The sequence below is a fragment of the Anoplopoma fimbria genome, chromosome 7, assembly GCF_027596085.1.
Source record: "Anoplopoma fimbria isolate UVic2021 breed Golden Eagle Sablefish chromosome 7, Afim_UVic_2022, whole genome shotgun sequence".
NCBI lineage: Eukaryota > Metazoa > Chordata > Actinopteri > Perciformes > Anoplopomatidae > Anoplopoma > Anoplopoma fimbria.
Genome location: NC_072455.1, coordinates 18,669,713 through 18,693,719, shown reverse-complemented (window position 1 = coordinate 18,693,719; position 24,007 = coordinate 18,669,713). Strand labels below are relative to the sequence as shown.

Below are 24,007 nucleotides of genomic sequence, written 5' to 3'. Positions count from 1 at the left end.
TTCTGCTTTTTTTCTACACCCCTACAACACACCCTCAACCCAGGCGCTCTACTGTACACTAGGAAAAAAAAATGCTAATTTCACAATTAGCTTTTCTGTAATTAGTACAGAAAGTTAATTGCGGCGGATGTGCAATTAGTATTATGTAAAGTGCTTTTCCCCAGACTTAGGGGCCAATCAGTTTGCCCCTTTACATTCTCCGTTCTGCTGATGATGTGGGAGATGCTTAGTGCTTAACATAAGAGAACTTCCTCTCCCTCCCTATCCGATGAATGCGATTCACAAAATGAATCAGTTGGGGTCACATGCTCGCAGGAAAAGGGGGTTGAGGATTTTTTTTTGCGTCTCCTTTTCATCTGCCTGTGAATATGAATGGAGAAGAGGGAAATCACTGTCATAGCAGCCGTTACAGCACAAAGCCTCCTGATTGCATTCTGGACTCTGACATCCGTTTTTTTTTTTTCCTACAGGGAAACCAAATGTTCTTGCACAGCGTGACTGACTCCTTGCCTGATTAACCAACAAGCTCCTTCCTCTCCCCCGCGCTCCCAATATTTTAAAAACCAACTCCGTCCTTTTATCCATCCCCCCCTCTATGTTTGCATTCAGATGGATTCATGATTATAGCAGTGATTGATGATCAAAAAGCAAAACTAACAAAGCTTTGTAATGGAAAACATTACTTCTTTGGCATCATGGCTCATTGTGCTTATAAGATGATCAGCTTGAATGTTGCGTCTTAAAACTATTAGGCAATTTTGCATTAACCCAGATATTTTTTTTTTCTTTTTAGGTCTTTTAAGAAGTCAGAACAGCACAGTAACCAGCACTTTCAAGTTACTGGACATCAATAAAGATGGCAGGTAACTAACATACAGCTTTTTTCTTAGTTGACAATTGAAAACCTTGTGGCTCCAGTTTTCATGTTCATGTTTCGCCCTTTGCTAACCCATTTATATAATTCATGACACTATGACAACTCTCCAAAGTCTATTCATGTGTGATTTGTCAGCCTTCAAATATTAATAAAAACATTTTGTATTAAAAACAGTGTTGGCAAAGATTTTCTGATATAAGGATCCACTGATTTATGTTTTTTGAAGGCAACCGCTGATATTTTTATACCGGAACAGTTTTTCCCCTGGGATTTTACTCTTGCCGGGGTGAAAAGGTTTCTGTCACAGTATTGAGATTGCTATGAAATCCAATACTAAAGAAATTCCTAAAGCACATTTGTTCTCAGTTTGGGCCTTTTCTCCTCCTCCGGTGCAGTTTAAAAAATGTGCTTGAAGGCTGGGGACAAGGTTGAAGGTTTTAAATCTTGCTTTGTATTACAGTGGTTCACTCACTTGTAGTTCTTGTAGTCCTCAAGAGAAATCCTGCTAATGCAGCAAAGTGAAACATAAAAAAACGAGTAAGATAAAGAACCATAACACAACTTGATGAAAACAAAAATGACGAATTTTAAGCTCTCACGTTTATCGTATCTTTTATTGCTTGTGCTTTTAGATAGATGGGTGTTTTCTTGAGTTTCACACCAATATGTATATGCACAACACTCATTAGTTCCACCTTAAACTTCTGATGCAGTGAAGACTCATCAGTCTGAGCTGAGTGCACACATTGCATTCCTTGGAAACTTCTACCCCTATTTGTTCTTCAGCAAACTCCAAAAAGCAATTCATTGCCTTATTGCATTGTTTAATCTTTAAGTCCCAACAGACCCACTTGTCGCCCCCCTTACCCAATCTCCCAGCTTCCCCTCAGCCACCCAAGCTGACTCACTTGCTGCCGTGATCAGTGTTTTAACCTCTGCCGGCATTAAAAGAGACTGGCATCCATTTTGCTTCCAAGCGAGATACTTGCATTTGATGGTGGCTTGCAGGAAAACGGAGCACGTCATATCCAATGAGCCTGTCTCACTCATGCTTCTTCACCACTGCTATCCCCACCCTCACGATTCTCACCTTCCAACACCACGCCTTCGAAAAACAAAAACAATCAATACTGCTTAAGCTAACCAGGCATATTCTCCAGGAAAGGAAGCAGGCCTGGGCATAGTAAACTGAAAGAGCTATAAAACATATGGCTGTATTGAGGACGAAGTGCTCATGCAGCAATTTTTCCAGGGAGCGCCATGTGCCCACTTATGCATTCCTGCGCCTGGTTGTGGGCCATTATTCAGGCCCTCTGCCACCCCAATCCCCTTCCCGTTCCCTCTGCAGCTCTGCCTCCATCCATCCACTCTCTCCGCTCCATCCCAAGCTGTGTCTCTCCACGGGATGCGCTTAAACAAACACATTACTAGTTTGAAATATCTGCAAGTGTCGCTTATTTCAACACAGCCATTATTTCAGTCTGTCAGTCAATGGGATTGGGTGAGCTGGCCATATTGAGGCATGACATTTATTGATGCCCATTTGAATAAAGCAGGAGGCGATGGCTTCTGTATATGTATGCTACATCACCGTTTTTTTTTCGAAGGCTCTGCAACTCCCACGCCCAAGTGTCAAGCTTGATTTAATTGCTGCTACGATAAATGCAAGTCCAAAGTCACTGGTATACCTGATGCTTGCACATTGCCAGGCAATTTGCTGACATTGAACCGGATTAGCATGCACATCGCAGACTCTTTATCTTGTTCAAAAAGAAAAGCTCTTGCCTTTGTCCCTAATGACACTTAGCAAAACACTACCCCGTTCTTAATCCACTCGATTGGAATTGCTAATTATCTCTAATGCAGATTCACAGATAATTGTTCTCGCATTCATACTGGGAACTAATCTCATTTTTGTGTCTATTTAGCCAACAATAATTGCTTCACGACAAAAAAAGCAAACCGTTTTTTTTTTTTCTCACAAAGTTGTGAATCCACTGTGAAATACATGAAGGAATATGTCAGCAGCTAACATGCTACTGATTATCATCATAATTGTATTTGAAAAACAAATTAGAAATGTCATTGTTCCTATGAGTTGTGGGTAAGCAGGTTCAGATTTTTTTTTTCCCCATCTAGAACATTAGTTTGTACAGGTTCAGTCTGAAACTTTCGAACCATCAGTTTGTACTATGGGGAAAAGAAATCTCCCTCACACATTGGTCATTAAGGCAGCTTGTGGACTTCCTCGCCATTATTTCATCCCAAACCTTACCAAGCACCACACACTGCAAGTGCAAGCCACTGTGCCAGCTGGCAGGCAGTTGGCAGCCCTGTGCAGGATTAACTGGTACCAGTATGCTGGCCTATAAATAGAGTCTACCAACTGCTTCAGGAAATGAACCATGATGGAGCCTCCCAAAGGCCCACAAACAGGTTGTGCTTTTTATCCCCTCGTCTCTGTCAGGATTATAAGTGTATATGTGTGTAAGAGTGAGTTCCCTAATGTTTATTACTGTCTCTTTCACTCAAACCCGCTGTAGGTGTGCATTGCCAAGCACCTCCTTTTAAGATGCCATGATCTATATGTGCATAAATGCCCTCTGTGATCGGAGCCGAAGCCAGTTTTCTGCACAAGATTTTCAGAGCCGCTGCTCTGCAGCCTCTGTGCCGCCTCACAATGGAGAGAGCCATTGTTTTTCTCTAGCACTTACCCCGAGCATTGATCCTCTGTAGTGGAACAAGCTATTCGCTTTGTATGTTTGCCTGCATTTCCGCTTTTGATGGACTCCCGGGATTGATCCCGCCTATGCAGTCATTATCTCAGCTCAGTAATGTTAGTTTAGGTGGAACCTCAGGAAGAAAGACACCAGCAGGGAAGTGTGGCTTTAGAAAAGATCTAAGTGTTCCAGGATAAAAGCTGGTGTATATGATTTGGATTGTGCTTTGTGTTGTGTTTTTTGCCATCTGGAGTAAAATAGGCTAAACGGAAGGGGGAACTGAGTAAATGCAAAGATGACAAAGCCCAAAATGACCGAAAGAAAGAGCTCACCCAAAAAGTACAGTGTTCAACTTACCCTCATATCAGTTGCAACACAAGAAACATTTGCCTGCATTTCAATATACAGTGAGTTACCTGGTGCTGGTTTGTTCTGTCTTCTCCAGAGGAAGTACTGACTGGTCCCTTGGTAACTCCAAACAGCTAGTGCACCATAATCCATGTTTTGTGAAGCTAAAAGATATTTTATTTTCTGTATTTTAGTTTTTTCCTACAAAGCTAAAGTTCACCTACAGCAAGTCTAGTGAAAATGTTTTGCTTGCCCTCAGTTGCTCTGGAATGCATACATTGTTAACAGGTTGTCTGTGTTATATGCAGAGGTGAAGGCATTAACATGTTCCTAGCAACCAATCATGTTGAGCGATGAGGAATGCTAATATACTAACTGCATTTTGTTATAAGCTTGAGAATGTTTTGGGATGGATTTTATTTTTTTTTTTAAGCTTACTTGAACTCACAAATGTATTTTTGCTCATTTTTTTTTAGTCTAGGAGGACCTTCCTAGTCAATGTATAAAAAAAAATCAAAGACTAAGACACTCCTGTTATCTGTCGTTTTTCTACACAACAGTATAACCGTGGATGAAGTCCAGGCTAAAGTGGCACTTGTCCATGATGAAGAGCGGGTTCTCTCTGAGGATGAGGCAGTGGTAAGTTGTCTTTTATTCATACAGTTTATACTACAATGCTGGTCGGTGTAGTGAGTTCATGGGGCCACCACGGGGTCAACGGGCCATGGCCCTCACTGAGGTTGTGTAATCATGCCTGATATTGAAGTACTTGGTTTCCCTTACAAAAACGTACAGTTCATCATCTAAATACAATCGTATCCATTATGTCCACTTTTGTATTGGAGTAGATATCCTTTCAAGGATAAAAGGGGGCTTTTATTCTGTATTTTCCTTATTGTCAATAAATCCAATGAAAAGACGAACCTAACTCTAATCAGATATTTATTTTTTAGAATGGCTTAGTAATATCCTAAAAGAACTGGACACTAGCTTTTAACAAACATTGTCCTTTTTTTAAGGAACCATTTGCCAATTAATACACAGTCAGTGTACACATGAGTATCATGTGTATCATCCATAAATACCAGTTGTATCACGTTTACTTATCGGATCTGAATCTAATGTAAATGCTTTAAGATATCTGAGCCGTGTAGCCATTTGCTTAATTCAGCATATTTCCGATTTGCCTACAACAAGCCGATAAACATCTTTATCTGCCTTGCCTTCTCTGTGTTTTTTTTTTATATTTCGCTTGCATTGACTATCTGTCTGCCGGGTTGACTGTTTTCTGCACTCATACAACAGGGTCCCTTCCAAATCCATTTGAATTCTGAACAGGATGAGCACAGTTTCCCCAACAGTGCTTTCCCCTCAAGCTGCAATGTGTAAGAGTGCGGCTGTCGGTTTCACTTTAAACTTGTTGAGCCTCCTCTTACCAGGCAGCAGAAAATCAAAAATCTCTGGCTGTAAACAAAATTGCTAGAGCTCAATTTTTCCTCTTCATCTCGCTGTTACTTTTTATAATATAAATGGCAATTGATATGCACAATCATACACTCCCGCACAAAAAACAAACATACAAAAAAAAAAAGTCTGTTGGTTTCTCCTCCTGCAGGGCAGGAAAAGTTCAGCTTGTGAGTAGGTTGTCAAATTGCTGAAAATTAGTTTACAGAGATGTTCATATTCTCTTCGCAAATTAAGTTTGCTGTCAGAGGTTGACAAAGTGAATCTTGCTTTGGCTTGCTAATTTTAACTGCTGTAAAATGTAAAACAAGACAAATGATTGAATGTTGTGGTGTTATATATGTTATGTGTGTATATAACAGAAAAATGCCAAGCAGCACCAAAGCTGTAAACAACATGACAGACTGCCTCATGGGAAAAATCTGTGTTCATTTGTTATTTCTGCTGGCTAACGGAAAATACTTTCCTAATGAATTCAACTGCATCCGACGCAGATGAATCAGTATGAATATGCATGAATATGAAAATGTGTATTTAACTGCGACCACAACAAACGGCGATCAGACCGGGCAAATTAAACAGGGGCGCCATTGACAGTAGTTAACATGTAATTTGCATTAGAACTGACAAGCAGCCTGTGTTAGCACCTTAATCAAGGTCCAAGGGCAGCAACAGTTGTATAATATGAGAAGTTAATTCTGTGTACTGGAGAGAGATTTGGAGAAACGTTTTTGCTCTATTACCATCTATTGATTCTTTGCCACCACATCCTTGGCATTTCTATTTTAGAAATACATTTTCTGACGACTGGAACATTGCAATTACGTTGCTGTACAGCCGGTGCATACCTGGAATATGTGTAAATCCTTTCAGGTTGATGAAAAAAACAAGAAAGAAACACAGTTCATGAGAGAAAACGCAATAACACTGGGTCGTCATGTTAATTTCGTACAGTATATGTGGACAGAAGGGAAAATAAGTTATTTCCTCATCAGTGCTCAGTTGTAATGTCTGAAGACCTTGATTACTCTCCTCCTGTCACACACAGGGAGAAGGCTTTATATATATTTTTTTGCACGCTTATTCAATTTGTGTCATTTTCACACCTTTTTTATTAGTTTCCCCCCTGCTTTTTCCTCTCTCCTACGAAGCTTTGGCCTCCACAGAAAATTTAGTTTCCACTTCAGCGGCCCAGATAATTCAAGAACAGAGAGGATTTTCAGGAGAACAATTTGATGATCAAAGGCGGCACTCCATTCGGGAGGGAAAAGGGATATTCTGATGTGGCTCTCCCTCAGTATTCCATCATTATGTTATAGCCCTCCACTGCTGTAGAAACTACTATTAATGTAGATTCAAGTTTATTCGCTTTTAGAAGGCAATCATAGGTATTCAAGAAGAATGTCTTGTCAAAAAAATTGCCCCATTCTTTTCGAGTTGTCTCTTTTTAAACAAAGCACAGAGACCTGAACAGATGAAGCATTTATACCAACTCAGCACTTGCAAAGAGAGGACTGTCCTCTCTCTTGGCATTAACCATAGTACAATACATTCTCAGGAGCACTGATGTGTGACCAAGCCTAGCTATGTGCTGGTGAACAGAGCTTGAGGAAATTGCCTTCTCTCAAGAAATAGGCATTTGTGCCAAGGTAAAAATTCACTTATCCATCTACTACCCCCTCGCCTCCCTTTTAAAGCCCCTTACTCAGTCTACCAGAAACACAGAGTATACGAAATATAGTTTTTCCTTCTCTTTTGAACAGAAAAACTAAATAAATCCATGGATTGGAAAAAGAAGTCAACCTTTTGTTGTTCAAGGATCTTTTGGTGGCGATCGTAGAGAGCAAAGATGGAGGAATTTCAGTGTGTGTAGATGAAAAGCATTGCTGTAGGTGCATGGGAGGTTGGGAATTCCCCATAACAGCTTGCTAGTGCGTATGTAAATCTGGCTTTTTTTCACAGTTTGATAATATTTGCTATACCCCAGGGGTTCCAGAAGAAGAGCTGTCATTAGTGAGTAACAAGGCAGAAATGAAGGCAGTATAGCTGTTATGTAGGGACGCATGGACAAAAAGGAATAATTAGCTTTAAGAAATCCTGTATGGTTGTATCACTCAATATTCAAATTCAGTGCTTGATAGAATAAACAGCTTTGAAGTACAATGTTTTAAACTAGTACGATGTAAAACCGGTGTGTATTTCAGAGTTTCTTATTGTTGTCATTGACAATTGACAACAAAGCATGCATATTGAAGCTATGATCTTGAAGATCTCTGTTTACTTCTCTTTGGCAGCACCTTTGGCATTATTGCAGTAATGTCGTTACAGACGCCCAGCTTGTAATACTGCAAATGCAAGGGGCTTTATCATTGGTCTATAGGCTCAATCACCGTTGTGTTACTTAATTTGGCGATAGATAGTGACTTAATGGACGTTTCTATAAAATTTACTTCAGGTTTCAAACAAGAAAAAATGGGACTGTTTTGACTTTCCCAATGTGAGGATTTGTAGCTTTTTATATATTTGTAAATGGAATATCTTTTGGATATTCTTTTGTTAAGTTGAACAAAACAAGTATTTGTGAAGATGTCATGTTGGACTCTGGGAAATTGTGACTTTACTGACCAAAATGAACTGAATAGTCAAAGACGATGGACAAATGAACTGCTAAAAAAATAATAATCTAGAAAGAAGTTGTCTAAATACTTCCCCTAACATGATTACGGCACAAAACCTTTCCTATACCATTTACCCATGTCTGACATTTTTCTGTCATAGTGAGTGACAGATTGACAGCATCACACAGAGCCAGAAAGCACCTGCAAAGCAAGCAGGCCAAACACGACTTCACCTTTTCCATCTTGGCAACAACACTGAGCTCTCTTGATGTTCACGACATCCACCGATACACGGTAAACAAACACCCGGCACCTCGCATACCCTCCCACCCCTAGTCATTCACTACAAACCAAGGTCGGCCGCTCGGCCTGGCTCCTCACACCATCTGTTTGGGCTGGTTGACATTTGGCCTTAGCCAACACTGAAGTCTCACTTCAGAGGGAACCTACGTATTTGCATTCTGTTTTTTTATGTTTATCAAGAGGACAGACTTCAGATGTTTTGCTGCTAATCTCAAAGACAAGAATTAAGATATTTAATGTGTGCAATAACTGTAGAGGGACATTTAGTGATGCATATTTTTTCAGTGTGTAGTCTTTCAAGGTGTTGTGCTTTATACAGTATAATTGGGTTTGACTTATCATACAATACTGCACATAATCTGCCCATTACATCTAGAGTCCAGATGTTTTTTTATTTTTTATTTGACCTTTATTTAACCAGGAAAGTCCCATTGAGATTAAAAACCTCTTTTTCGAGGGAGTCCTGGCCAAGAGGCAGCAACAAATAACATATGTACACTCACAATATTACACTCACAACATATAGACAGAAATTAAAATGATAAAAAACAGTTACAAGTAAATTAAAATTCATAAAAAACATCTACAAGTAAAAGAAGTGGTCTGAAATGCTCTCATCGTAGATTTAAAAGCGTTCAAAGAAATCATTTCGGTTAATTTAAAATCTTTTTGCAGCCAGTTCCATGTGGTGGGAGCAGAGTGGACGAATGCCCTTTTTCCTGATTCAGTGCGGGCAAATGGAACTAACAGAAGCATCTGATTGTTTGAGCGCAGACTGTAAGAAGCAAAAATGTAATCATGACTGTAATTGTTGCACATTTCATCAACCAAAAAGACTGTAAGCTTGTAATTGAATTCACAGCCACATGAATAGGAAGGCTAAGGTGTTCGAGCACATCCTGCTCTCTTGATGTCTGGCCGGCCTCCAGAAGGGGGCAGCAGGCCTCTAAACTGAGTGCGAGCTAATGGAAATATGGAAAGTCACATTCACAGGTCATTTAATCTCTTTGTTTTGTCATGGGCTGGGCCTCTGGTGCTGTTTTTCCGCTTCGCTCTCTCAAAAAAGAGAGAGAGAGAGCGAGAGAGAGAGAGAGAGAGAGAAATCCCTCCTGTTCAGAAATGAACAATTCTCATCTGCCTCCAAGAATTTCCTTTCTCGTGCATTTGTCGGGTGGTTTTGTAAAGCATGCAGTGACTCTAGGATTTAATGTGTCTGCGTTCTGAGGAGAGCATTGGGTTCGGATGGGACTACAAAAGCATTTGTTTTTTTTTACTGTCTCTCTTTAACTCACTGAAATGCCTTTTTAATTTGGAGCAATGTGGGCTCTTACATCAATGAGTAACCTTGCCGTTTGATATGTGCAGACCTAAGCTGCACTTAAGATTCCAGTCGTACCGAACTGACTACGGATATAGGCCATGTTACTTTGCAGCGCGTGCACAGGCTTGCCATGCCACGCTGTGTTTGCTTGTGGATTACACCGTAGTAAAGGTGAAATCATACACAGCTTACACTTAATGATCTCAGTAGTTAAGATGGTAGAATTAGGTTTGTGCAGGCGAGCAGAATCATCGTAGTAAACACCGTCGGCCTTATACGGGTTTCGCATATCTGTTTGTGTATTCCTACAAGATTATAGTCTTGTGTTAAAAGCCTGCTGCGTGTACGAGGCTGGTGGGCTGAGGGCGAAAAAGGGGGTTGTCTGAGCCTTTACCACCCCCCCAGTAACATTCATCACCTCCTATCACACGTGCCGTGTTTTTGCTCCCCAGCTGGAGTGCTTTCAAGCTATATAATGCGAAATGACAGGCTGAAACCAGAGGTGGAGTGATATGCGGGTTTTGTAGAACTGAGGTAGAGAAGAAACGGACCTGCTAAAATTTGCTGTTTTGTGTCATGTTCTTTCGAGATTGGGAGGACAGCGAGGGGAGGCGGAGGAGGGGTAAAAAAGAGAATGATTTGGGCGGTAACTGAGAAAGACTTTTTATTTGTTTCAGGCTGCACACACCTGACACCCCTCAATCTCTCGCCTTGCCCTCTTCCCCCGCTCCTCTAATCTCCTCCGCACTCGTCTTTCGTTATGTAACGGCAGTGATTGGATGCTCTCGAGGTTGCACGGGTGGCACAAGTGATGGAACCGATGGGAGGTCAAAGGCAAGAGAGGCTAGGAGCAAAGTGAAGAGGCATCGTTTAATGCTCCTCTAAGCCCGGAAAAAGGTCTTCTATCGAGACGTGTTTTGTTTATCTACCTGTATGTCTCAGTCTGTTTACCTACTCTGTCAGTTCTCCTTCTTTTTATAAGCAAAACATAATCGAAAATAGTGACACGTGTAAAAAAAAAAAAAAAAAAAACACAACACTTGTCAGACTTAAGGAAGTTGAATAACACCGCTGTGTTTATACTGCTTTGACTCCATCACTGAAGATTCTGTCTTACAAGCTGTACTGACAAACCAGCCTTAAAGCAAGCTCAAGGCAATCGTTTGTATTCTTATCAGCTTGAACCACTTGACAAATACTATTGATGTTGCTCCCGTGTAACTGCACCTCCCAAGAACATGGTGAACACTGTGCAACGAGCAATGTCCAGGAAGAGTAGACATCGGTTTTCCTCTGGGACAATCCATGCTTGGGCTTCCCAGGTGAAAAGATTGATCATCGATATTCTACTCCATCACAAGATCAGAAAGGAAGTTTTAGCATTGGGAGAAGCCTTTTAAATACTCCCCTTCCATTTCTGTAACATTTTAGAGGGATTCTTCTTAAATTATGCTAATGACAGAAAGTAGGTAATCAAGTTTTTATGTACAAGCATTTCTTTTTACAGTAATGTTAAAGTCGTAAAAGAAAATGTCAGTTCCGGTTATTTGGAGGACACCTGTGGCTACTTGTGGTAACAATAAATGTGGTTTAATACTGTAGCAAAAATACTCAAGAAGCTACTTCATCTGAAATGCATCAGAGGAGAAACTGTGCAGGTCAACTTAACAAATTGCATTTCATGATGTACAATGCATAGTTTTCCACTGGCAGCAGAGCTTTGTTCTGGTAACAGAAGTTGGTTACCTTGCTGAGGTTGAAAAGGGTTTGTCTTGTTTTGCAAAGTGTATTTTTATGAACAAGCGTGATCAGCGCTAACCTGCTGCAACGGGTTTGTGGTGATGTTTTTTTTTTTTTTTTTTTGGTGGGACTGCTACAAGTTTAAAGACACCCATGTTTCACCAATTGAATGCTATTAATGCGAATTGGCAGCAGCAGCAACAGCACAATGTTTTGGGTGTGCATTAGCAGTACCTTAATACAGCTATGATACAGCTTTCGGAGATTATAAAGTAAACATTAACGCTTTTTTACAAAAAACAGGACCTGGACAGTGGATGTCGCATGTGTACAGATTTTGAAGCCCTCTGAGGCGAATTTGGAATTAGTGATTTTGGCCTATATCAAATAAATTGAATTGAATTGAAAAAGTGCTACATGCTGCATAGTTTCTTGTGAATCCCTCTTGTGCGTGAACGCTATTTCAAGGCAATGCCTGACTCCAAACAAAAATAAACACAGAAAGTAGTTCCCCTCGATTAGCTCTGTAGCTAACCCCATATGTATCTATGACACAAGGTTAGAATGGCCATAGTTATGAGAAAAAGACCCTTTTAATAATGCATTTTTCAGATTTTGATCACAATATCTAAAAATCATGCACATAAAAAAAATCAAACTGCAACATATCAAATATAAGTCTTCAAACATGTTAAACAATATATGAGCAACTTATTTACTTAAATGTATTTTGCTCCGATTAATTTAATTCAGCAACATAACTTTATTAAACAATAACCCTTGATTTGACTGATAACCACAATAATATCCTACTGTAACTAAACAATACTTTAGTATTATTTAGTCGCCTGCCTGTTAAGTGTTTCAGTCTAAAGCATCACACATCCTGCTGAACTGCATTTATTTACATACGAACAGCAGAGTTCTGTATTTCATATTTCACATATTAAGTCACCTCTAATATCCTCTGACCCCGGACAGACCACTGGCTCCTGGTAGAACATGTTGTTGAGGAACCTCATATCCTTTTGTGTTGAAGCTGTTGATGTGTTTTGTGTTTCCATGGTGACCCCACCCTGCAGCTCATAAGACATAAATGAAAGCTCTCAAAGGCCGCAGGGGCACCAGAATAGTGCACGTCCTCAACGTTTCAGCTAGTTACACAACCTGACGTTCACCCTGAGAATGTTTCCTCCTCCCCCCCCCATCAACTCGGGGCTTTTTGAGACCGGCAAAGATTGGGGCTTGCTAGCAAAGGGATGACACACAGAATGACAAAACTCCCGTGTCTGTCTGTCAGGCTTGGTCTTTATCCGACTGACATTTGCTGGCTCAGGCTCATCCAGGCTCTGGAGAAGCCAGGGATAAGAGTCAGACACAGATGGCTTTTTTTTCCCTTTCAATTCTGTCTAGCGCAAGATTCAGAGGGGGAAACATTTTTTTTTTCTTCAAATCTTCATCCTGTTTTTACAGACTCTCTGAAATATAATTTCCTCTACAAACATATAAGAATCCAGTGAGTCTTCACATACTTGAACAATGCGTCTTTTTTTTTTTTTTTTTTCCACTGTTTCCTTGCCAGACTTTATTCTTTTTGTCTGTGCTGACCCAACCTATAGGTGATTAAGGCGTGAATCGGCTGTTACTTCAGCAGAGACGTTGCTTGTCCTCTGAGTAAGTCTAGAGAACAATGCAAAAAAAGCCTTATGCCATTTAAAACTGATGAGCCAAAGCCGGCATGAAGGAGGAGAGGGGAGGTGTAGGTGTTAAATTGATTGGCGCGAGAAAAAAGCATCTGCTTTGCAATAGCTTAACAGTTGCCTCAGAAGCACGCCTGCTATTGTTTCCAAATAAGGATACCCACTTCTGTGTCGCCTTCAGAAGACATGTGTAAGAGGGATAGAAATTGTTACATAAGAAACATTTAAAGACATCTTTTTTTATTTATTCTGCAGCTTTCCAGGAGCTTGATCTATTTTTTTTTTTTTTTTTTTTTTTTCTTAGCTGCCTCAACTTCTTTTTCTGTTCTCCAGGTAGTTCAGAGTTAATGCGTGGGCAGAGAACAAAAGACAGCAGATATGGGGCTGGAGTCAGCAGCTGATCCAATGACAGAAATGGCACCGACGCAAGAAGGGTCCCAGGTGCAGTCATGACTCAAGTAGCACTCCAAGATAGGGAGGGGGGTTGTGATTGAGGGGGCAAGGAGTGAGAAAGTAGCATGGGGGCATCATGGAAACTATCGTCCTGTGTGACAAGCTGCCTGTTGTGTGCATACTCCTTGACAGCAGGAAAAGCAGAGAGACGGCACACCTGACCCCTTTGACCTTCACCGAAGTAAGACAGGATTCAGGCTTTCTGTCACTGAACGGCAGTGGCATGCGTGTGCACCTCTCCTGTCTCTGCATCTTAATTCAGTAAACTTGGGTCGAACAGTTTGACGTCACTGGTGTTTAAATACCAGAAATGTTTGCTGACTGGAAAGGCCAAAATGCTACAAGAGGTATTTTCTTTTGTAAGCCGACTTTTAATATCTTTTCAGTCTTTTTTTTTTTTTTTTTTTTTTTTTGGCCTGTTACACAAAAAAGTTTGTTTATCAGCAGAATTCCAACCCAATAGTGAGTCACTTTGATTGTTGGGTGCCTACAAGCAGAATGGTACTAACTTAAATTAGCTTACATCTGGAATAATACAATACACTAGCCTGCTTAGTGTGGGTCAAGAATTGGTATTAGCAGAGCACATAATTAATTATCTTGATTCAAATTCATAAGGCTTTGTTTCCCATTTAGACGATCCATAAAGATTTTACAATGTTCAACTATATTTTCATAGTTTTTTTTTCGAAACATGGGGTCAGTGTGTGATGCATATTTAGGGAAAAATCCTTGGCGTGGTCAAATAAATGAACAGTCCTGTATGAGTTCTTGTTTACTAAACCCAGTTGGCTTTTACTGCCTGGCTGAAATGTGCTTTGCATACTTGCAGATATTCTTTGCCATTGTCAGTCGGAATCCGTTGCTTTTTATGGGGAATGGTCCAGCCAAATGTCAAACTGCACATGTAACATTCCATGTACAGCTGACCACTATTTTTCCGCCATTCTTTCAAGTCTAAACCAGCTAATTAACAAAGCTGTCAATCACACATCAAAGGTGACACCCAGGGACAGGCGGAATTCAATAATTGGAAATTTTCCTCCCTGATCTCCCAAGAATAATACTTCAATGAAACCCTGTCCCCAAGACGTATTCTGTTGATTACAATATCCATGTTTTTCATCGTTTCTAATAGGAGCTTGTATACGCATAGCCTTGTTTCCAGGATCAGCAACATGACCATTAGTGCTTTATTTTAATGTGCTGATGGCTGTTCATTACCTTAAACGTAAAGGATTGTAAATAACACGTTTAAAGATGTTGCCCTTTCGCTGTAAAATACATCATTTCCTGAACTAAAACCAGAACCATTTTTGCAACGTGTGAAAATAACATAATTAATAGAGGACACAGTTGTGAAAACGTGGTTTCTTCCCTGTTTTTCTGTAGTTGTGGTTAAACTAAGAACCTGATTATATTCATGTTCTCGTGCGTGTTTAATCTCAGTCTCCTGTGTTGGCTATAGAGTGCATTTCTACGTGTACCCGGTATGGTTGTGTGTCTGTGCACTTTAGTCAGGATCAGTATTGTTGTCACTCTGACTCCCTCCCCTCCTGCTTCGTTCCCTTTTCCCACGCACTCCCCTCACTCCCTCTACAGAGTGACATTTATTAATTAAATATGTGTACTGCCGCAGGATGTGCCTCCCTTTCCACTATCTCCAGACACTAATAATTACATTGGCATTTAGCTCCGTGATAAGCCGACCCTATGGCCTTTATGAAATGTTCCCTGGGCCTGGATGCTGAGCAAAATATAGACTGATGTGATGCTATATATTGATCCAATTGCCTGTCTTGTCGCTTTCATCTTAAGAAAAGAAGCGCTGTTCATTAGCATGGTTAAGTAATCTCAACAACACCTGATTTTTACATCATTAAAAGCTGAAATCGAGCTTTACTAGAAGGATGCTGTAGGTGTGCTGTTTAATTTAAGTTTGAGCTGATGATGACAAGTTATCACCGGTAAATAAATGCCACAGAGATAATTCTAATTTATGAAGATAGTTTTTGCCTTTAAAGTTTAAAGACACTTTTTTTCAGGCAAAGTGTAGACTTTAGGACTCCATTTTAAGTTATATTGGTCTAACTCACTTCAAATATCATAGAGAACACTAAGATATATACAAGCAGTAGTTTGATTAAGCCCAAAAAATTATGGATAAGCTGCTGAAAGCTGAACTGCATCAGTGTTTCCCTTTTAAGATTATGCCCCTGCAGATCTAAGTGAAGTTAGCCAAAAAGCTTTAGAGTATTAAGTTTGATTTTGCGTAACCTAATTACCTTGCCTCAGGTGGCCTAATCAGGCGGGTGCATTGCAAGATTATGATGTGGTTTATCAGCTTCAGGGATGTATCAATTGATGCTTAAGTCACAATTACTGTAATCACGCATTTAGTTTGTGAAAAGCTCACTTGTTCCAGTTACATTTTAATAAATTGTCAGCAATTAGCTTGCTATTTCTTCCCTCAGTTACCATGGAATCATTTGCTGTTGTTGTTTCATTGATAACTTGTTGATATTTGCTGCAAATGCGGGACATTTTTTCCTTTATCTTTCACATGACTCAGGGTGTACTTTACAGGCTGAAATATATAGTTTTTCCACTGCTGGGGTTGAAGAATACCTTCATTACAAAGAGCAGCGTGGAGCAATCACTTCAGGTTTGCCTGAATAATCCCTAATAACCACATTAAACTGAGATTTGAGTCTCACTTGTCCCAGAAAGGCCCAAGCTGAAATTACCATGGAAACCACTAGGGCTTCAAATTGGACTTTGTACTTTGGGTTATTGTACGTACCTTTCGGTATTAGCTAAAACGACCACTGTTCTAGCTACCTTTTGAAATCTGCCACAGACTTCTATTATTTTTGTTGATGTTTCTGTCCTTCTCTCTACAAAGAACTTTCCTATCTGAACAACATGCTCTCCTGCTGTATTTGTATCGATGGGTACCTGACTGAGGATAAAAGCCCAAAACGAGTGACAAAGATGCTTATATGAGGCAAATTGACAAAAGTAGCTGGCAGCTTTATTCCATATGTCTTTCTGCCTATGCATGTGTGTACATTCAGATAACAAATGTGCTTTAGTACTGCATGGAAGTGGTGATATTTTCAGTTGTGTGGGTTCATGATAATGGATGTCTCATCTTTTTGTTTGTCCTGTTTCCACACATTTGCAAGGGGCATTTCATAACTAGAAACCAAATATTATCTTGCCAGGTAGATATAAGTGGTATTTGTAGAACTGTGCTTCTGGGACTCGCTGGATCTATCCAATAACTAAACTCAGTATGTAGCAATGTTATTTGATCTTTCCGCTCTTTTCTCCCTCTCTCTGTAAGGCAATATCTCCGCATCCTGTTATATCAGCCCTCGTATTAGTTCGACTAAATCACCTGTATAGCTTATTTGTCGGAATGGTTGGTGAATTTTCACATTACAGGAGTCAAATCTCTCAGAAATTGCAGTTAAGATACAGTTTGAAGACCAACTGTGCTGCCTGCTACATAAAAGCGATAGATGCTTAATGTGCAATTTACCAAGAAGACATCATTTATATAACGTCTCTTAAAGTTACAGTTCTGTTGCAGGGTGAAGATCTGACAATTCTGAAGGGTTTTTTCCACTTTATTTTCTTGTCTCCACCTGCAGTTGTAGCATTTTGGTTTGCAAACAACACCTTTTTCTGTTGTGGTTAGCCAGAGTTAGTGGTGTTTTTATATTTATTAAAACATTCAGTTATACACCTTGGGAGTGGAAAAGGATGACATTAGTTCCCCTTTGTGAACTGTTGGCAGAGATGATTTTATAAAAGATGATTGACAAATTCTTGAATTCATTGAGCAGAGTAACAAACTCAAGTACAGGGCAGATATTTTTATGATCAATTAATCAAGTCTATTGTTTTTTAGATTTATTGTTTTCACAATTACTGAAACCCAAGGTAATGTCTTCAAACATAACAATTCCAGTCAAAGATTTTCAATTTGAAACACAAAAAACAGCATATCCTTACAAATATTTGACATTTTGTTTTTGCTGCAGATGAATTATCTGTCGATTGATTAATGCAGGGGTGTCCAAACTTTTTTCACTGAGGGCCACATATAGAAAAATATACGAAAGGCTGGGCCACTCACTAGAGGTGAGGTATATTTTGGTTCTGCCATTCCAGGTCATCCATTTGTGTTTATTGGCGTCTTTCGCGCTAGACGCGCAGGAGATGGGGCGGGGCTTATCTTCATGGAAACCTCTGTCAACAAATCCATTTATTTCACCATCAACCATGCAATAAATAAATACTATTTCTGCCAGATATCCTGGGAAACTAAACGCAGTCTTGTCTGAGTTCATAACATCATCTGTGGATTTATTCGCGTCTGTGCATTGACTTTACATGTAAACTAGACGCGCAAAGTATTCGCTTCGCTTTTGGTGTGAACGCAGCATTAAGTGCAAGTTTCACGTGTGGGCCATATTCCATTATGTTTTTAGAATTTGTAGCGGGCCAATTAAAAATGGACCGTAGTTTGGACACCCCTGGATTAATGGCTTTATCAACTAATTATATCCGTACAGGATCTCACTATCCAACCACACTTTTTCTTATTGTTTGACAAAGGTCGAGCTCAAGATAAAGACTGAACACTGCATAACAAATAGTGAACTTTGGTGGTATTCAGCTCATTCCCCCTCTCCTGCACACAGCACATTCTGTATGCGTTTCCAACAAACCCATTTCAATTTGGCTTCGGAAAGACGACCTAAGCACAAAATAACTTTTCACCGCACACGTCCAATGTGATTCACAGCACTCCCGGTGCAAACGTCCAGATCCACAGTTGTGTTTATTAGCTTAGCTTAATTGTGCATAGTATTTAAAGGTCACTGCCTGCTGTGATACATCGCTGCCAAAATGGCTTCCAGGGGACACTTTTTCAGATGAATAAACACTGAAGGCTGCACCACCTTCCACCCCTCCGTCCCCATCCTTTACCTCCCAATGTGCACCACATTTGGCTTTTTACAGGCCTTGCACAAGGTCTCTGTGACTGATGGGCGTCTACTGGTACGCATCGCCTCACTGACTTCCATTTCAGCTGGCAAAAGGCAGCAGATTAATTCGCTTGTCAGATTTCTCTTCTTTTTTTTTTTTTTTTTCCTTTAGAGGTTTATTCAGATGGGAAGAACGATGTGTTTGTCCTCCAGTGAATTAAAACAAGCAGTATATCTGTATAAGTACAACCCACCCTGTGATTAATGGTACTTGACTTCTATAAGCAGTAAACTTCTTCCGTTTGGCTGTAAAAACTGATTTAATGAGAGAGTGACTTGAATAGATAAGCAGATATGGCAGCAGGGATTATTGGGAGGTGAGCTGAATGGGGAGATGGATGATATGCAGTTTATCAGTAATATAATGCACTTTTTATATATATATATAGATGCCAGATTGCGAGCTTATGTGCATTTTAAGACGTGTCAGAAAGTATACATGCTTTTGAGGAGATGTGTACTCTTATGGTGCAGGTTGTGTATTAGGTTGTATAAAGAATTTACAAGAGGAGGAAAAAGACTTACATGTTGAGTGCCTGTAAGGATACAAAGGCTCTGTTTGATTTATATACTGTGTTTGCACATTGATTTCTTTTTTTTTTGGGTGCTATTTGTCTTCATCTGCTACAGTATTTATCATACTTTGATTAAAGAATTACTCTTACCCTTTTACCCCCCCCCAGGCTTTGTTGGGAGGAGGCTATCAGATGGATCTTACCAAGTTTCAGCACACACTCTGGGACATCCTGACAGAAGGAGACAGTGTCAAGGTGAGCTCCATCATTCTTCTAAAAGCTGACTGCATTCTTCAAACACACCTTTATTTGGTTACTCCATATTTTAGTTCACAGTTGCACCACAAAATGAACTGACTCATCCTGATAAAATAGGTGTTGATGGAACCTTGGTGACATTCGGTAGCGGCTTCTTGGCGGTCTTGAGAATGTGGGAACATAATTCTTCACCAATAAGCAGGGGTGTCGTTAGAAAAACGTTTGCAAAGATAGTTCATGTTTTTGCAGATTCATAATTCCAAAATAGTTTTTTCTTTTTTGCCCATGTCCATTCCTTCAAAGGGCTGTCGAGACCACTTGTAGTTAGTAAAAAAGTGAACATTTCCGTGCCAAAGATCCCCAAAGTTACTGTGCAATTGTCTTTGACCAGTGTTTTACTATTTTATTTATTAGAATATTTAATCTATTGATTGCTCCTCTCGGGATGTAAAAATAATGGCATTAATGTATCAAAACATGTTCTTACATACATTACCCACACTAGCCCTAATTGACTATGTAAGTGCTGTTTTACCAAACCCTTCTCTATAATTGAACGCTTCTTCCATCCACCTTTAACAGATTCAAATAGTCTCAAACCTTTCCCTGTCTGTCATTTTGCTTTGATCCATACCCAAAACCTTTCCTCCCGCTGTTTGAAAACAGCTTCCTAACAAGGGCTTTGTACATTTACATAGAAAAATAAAGCACTGGTATCTTCACTGACTGTGCAATAACCTTGAGGAACAATGTAGAGACGAGAGAAAAACCTACACGATAAACACAAAATTAGGATTTTTTGTTTTTTCCTTTTAACCGAAATGTGCAACAGCTTGCTTACTCCAGAGTTATAAATATAGCCGCTTGTGATTTAAAGCAGTGATTTTCTACTCGTTACCACAGTGTGATTAGATTTATGTCTTGGTTCTATGCTACCTTGACAGCCTCAACACAAATAACTTCATAATACCTTCCTTCCTTTTGCCCGTGCTAATTTAGAGTCCCTAAGCTGCCGGCATATTTCATTCTGAGCACAGGTTTATAAACCGCATGTTTTCATCTAAGAGCTAAGGCCGAAAAGAAAATGTCCGTGCCTCTCTCCATCTCCTGAACTGAGGACGCGGAGCGTGCGAGATACCATCCTTTCATTTCCGCTCTTCCAGATAAAAAGATGAGACAGGCAGAGTACGAAAGTGAGGCCTATCGCTGGGCAGCAGTGATTGAGTCCCTTCGCTAAGCCACAGTGAGGATCTGCTCAAATAACCCACTCTGCCGATAAGAAGCTAGTCATTTCCATAGACAAAAAAACATTGGGGTTCAGATTAGATTGCACCGTCCGCCTGGCTTATCTTAGTGTTGCTCCATCATAGAATGTGAATTATAAGACAAACTCCTGTCCCCCGTCTTTTAATGAAAAAAAAACACTGAAATACATCCACATGAAATGGATTGGTATTATTATTGTTGGCTGGTTTGATTTGATGCCCACATTATCTGCCACTTTTAAAATACATCTTTTTTTTTTAACATTTTAGAATTCATCCATATTCAATACATTTTCTGTCACAGGTAGAGGCTTTTATTGCTAGCAAAGTTGATTTCTTTAACGCTCTCTTTTCTGACCTAGCCAAGAGGTCTTGAAAAAAACAACAACCCAGGCATTTCATCCAAAATTCTGCATTGCTGCTTTATAAATCTTTAGAATGGTCTGCTCTCAGTTCAATAATAATACAAAGAAAACTATTTAAAAACCAATCAGCAATAACTATGAAATAAATTTACATGAAAATGTTTCTTCCAAAAAGCCTTGAGTTTCCTTTTCAGTCAACCCGATCCTTACCTTTACCTATTATTCAGGCACATTTCCAGCAAATAGGCATTGAAAGTCTCCGTTAACGGAGGTGTCCAAACATGACCCTTGAGGTAGATGTTCATTTTCTGTGAACCTCAAGGTGTTTGACGTCTTTGTATCTCTACGACCCTTTTTGTTCAGTCAGAGTATCTGTCCTGTACAGTTTATTATTTTTATGAATTCATGGCCATGGACACAGAGCAAGTAGGTGGTGAAAGGTGCTGAAAAGCTTGGTTGTTGGAGGGGAACTTTCATTATATCTGTAAATGTAATCAGTATAGTTCTTACAGATACAGTATGAAGGTTTGATGCAGTACAAGCTATGATCAGGAATCTGAATTTTCTTTATTGTAATACTGCAATGCTTACTGTTTTTTGTTTTGTGCATCTTTATTCCGCTGGTCATTTATTCATCCTCTTATTCAAACCAACCACAAAGCAGCTCGGGAAAAGGGTTGAGAAATGAAAACCTTTGTATCAAGCAATCTTAAGCTTCGCCTCTCTTACTGCATGAGACGTGTCAGCCGCTGTATGGCATTTAAACATCAGTATGACACTTACATTCCCAAGGAGTCGTGAAACACTTGTAAGCGTTTGAGCTCGGTGCTCTTCGCTGCCTGATCAAGCATCTCTGTGGCATCCGTTACGTTTCAGCCATATGTTGGGTTCACTTCTATATGACACCATTCTTTGATTGTCTCGAGATGCCTGGATCATAAAACGGATCCTGAAAAGGGTGTATTATAGCATGTGCTACTTTAAGACTAGTTTCAGATTTTGAACTTTTCACACAGATACAAAGGGCCGGCTCTAATTACTGACGCCTTTTGCGCAGTAGCTGCGGTTGCTAATGGCGCTTTTTTTCTTTTTCATTCCACACTTTCATACCACATTTCGTCCCAGCAACAGAGGCCGTCACAAATGCAACGGTCATGACAGTGCTCTCTGTTTCCAAAGCAAACATTGTTAATGAGTCAGTTCATCTCTCATGCAGCCTAATTAGGAGCTAATTATTGAGTTATTTATTTCATTTTATATGACATTAACTTGCACCCCCCCCCCTTGACTCGTCAAAGGGTTGCCAAATTACTGCTGGCCTTAGAGTTATTTGCTGCGGACTACCAGAACCTTGCAAATATCTTGTGCCTTTATGTTTTCCATTCTTTGCATTTGAGGTTTTAAATTATGAAAGAACACATCTGTTTTTATCAGAACTAAAAGATTGCAAATGATCGCACTTGAACCTTAGTGTTCAAAGTTATAAACTGGTATTTCCAAATAGATATCATTGGTTAGAATTGTAATAAAAAAAGCAATCCATTCACTGTCTGTAATTAACCCCCAATACCAGCACTATGGTAGCTGCAAGGGTGGTGGCCATGTGCTATATTCACCTCAAGCATCAACAATTAATATAAATGATTGTCTTTACACCTAAAAATCCTTTTGGAAAAGCAAGAACCAGCAGTACTAGCAAAAGCATGCTTCGGAGTACAGTCGAATTAGCAGAGTAGTTTTGGGGGATTGGGGGCTTTTGCTGTGGAGACTGATGTGCTGTTAATGGACCCCTGCTGGTCTCGCTGTTGGCTCCCCCCCACCACCACCTTCAAAAGAGGCCTAAACAAATCTGACATCAAGAGCATTTGGGGGACTCTCCATCTATCCCAGCACATTTTTCCCTCCCCCTTCCTCTCCTTGCCTTTTTTAGCAAAGACAACTTTGGTGAATATTTCATGGGGTACATTGCCTCAGTTTCACCGTGTCGAGCGGGGAGAGTGGCACGCGATGACGACCGACAGGCCCGCGAGGAGACAGCCTTTTATTTCTCGGCCTGTCTTCCCGACACGCCTACTCCTTTTCTCTCTCTCCTGTTTTCCTTCTGTGAAAGACAACAGCTCTTTCGGGGCGACAGTCTGGCTGCTGATTATTTAGCCGTTTCTTTTAAATTTCAGTATGACTACAGAACTTCTGCCGATCCATCTGATACTTTTTGCAAAATGCCAACATATGGGTACAAATCTGTTTTTGCACAGACTGCAACAATTATAGCACTTAATGATTTGATTATATGCTTTTAAGACCATACAGGAACTTCATCGAGTGTATTACTGATTTATGAGTGTTGCCTCAGCAAAATACTTTTTTTCCAAGCAACCTCTAAAGTCACTCCCTTAATTATGATAGAAAATGACTCTGTCTACCTTTACCTTCAATGCTGACCTCATCCTACCCCTTCACTCAGCTGCACATTATAGAAATATGCTGCATCAACCATAAAATAATACAACTAAATAACCACTTTTGCCGTTTCTTTCAGTGCTACTCAAACTCCAGCGGCAACCTCTTAATATCGTATTTCTCAAGTGCTAGCCTCAATGATTGCCTCTACTGTTATTTGAAGGCACACTTCATTTCCCTCCCCAACATTCAATTTCATGGAGGGATGAGAAAATGCAGCCTTTTCATGCTACTTACGAAGCTTTGACAACACTACAGCATGCTCACTTTGCTGCCGCTGCATCGTCGCTCTCTCCTTTCTCCCCCTGCTCTCTTATTTAATAAACACTGTGCTTGCTTGACTTGAAGTCGGATCCTGCCTTTCCTCGCTCCGTGTGACGAGCAGCTGAACGGTGTCACAGTTAACAGGGGCGGTTGCTCTGTTGTGACAATATTCGTTTGATGTAGGAGTGGTAGTCCTCGGCTGCCATGTTCTCCCCTTCTGCTCTTTTACTTTCTTGTTCCTGCTCTGTGTGGATCTCACCACTGTCACGCGTT

At 40.1% G+C, this 24,007-nt stretch overlaps 1 protein-coding gene across 3 annotated transcripts in view; it reads left to right on the top strand.

Moving 5' to 3' along the window:
* LOC129093422 (glucosidase 2 subunit beta-like) overlaps positions 1-24,007 on the top strand; it is a 103,880-nt gene that overhangs the window by 15,940 nt on the left and 63,933 nt on the right. For all 3 annotated transcript variants that reach the window (XM_054601437.1, XM_054601436.1, XM_054601438.1), the window contains 3 exons: positions 794-863; positions 4,506-4,584; positions 19,291-19,377. In XM_054601437.1, coding sequence (XP_054457412.1) covers positions 794-863; positions 4,506-4,584; positions 19,291-19,377 — 236 coding nt within the window. The remainder of the gene's footprint in view (positions 1-793; positions 864-4,505; positions 4,585-19,290; positions 19,378-24,007) is intronic.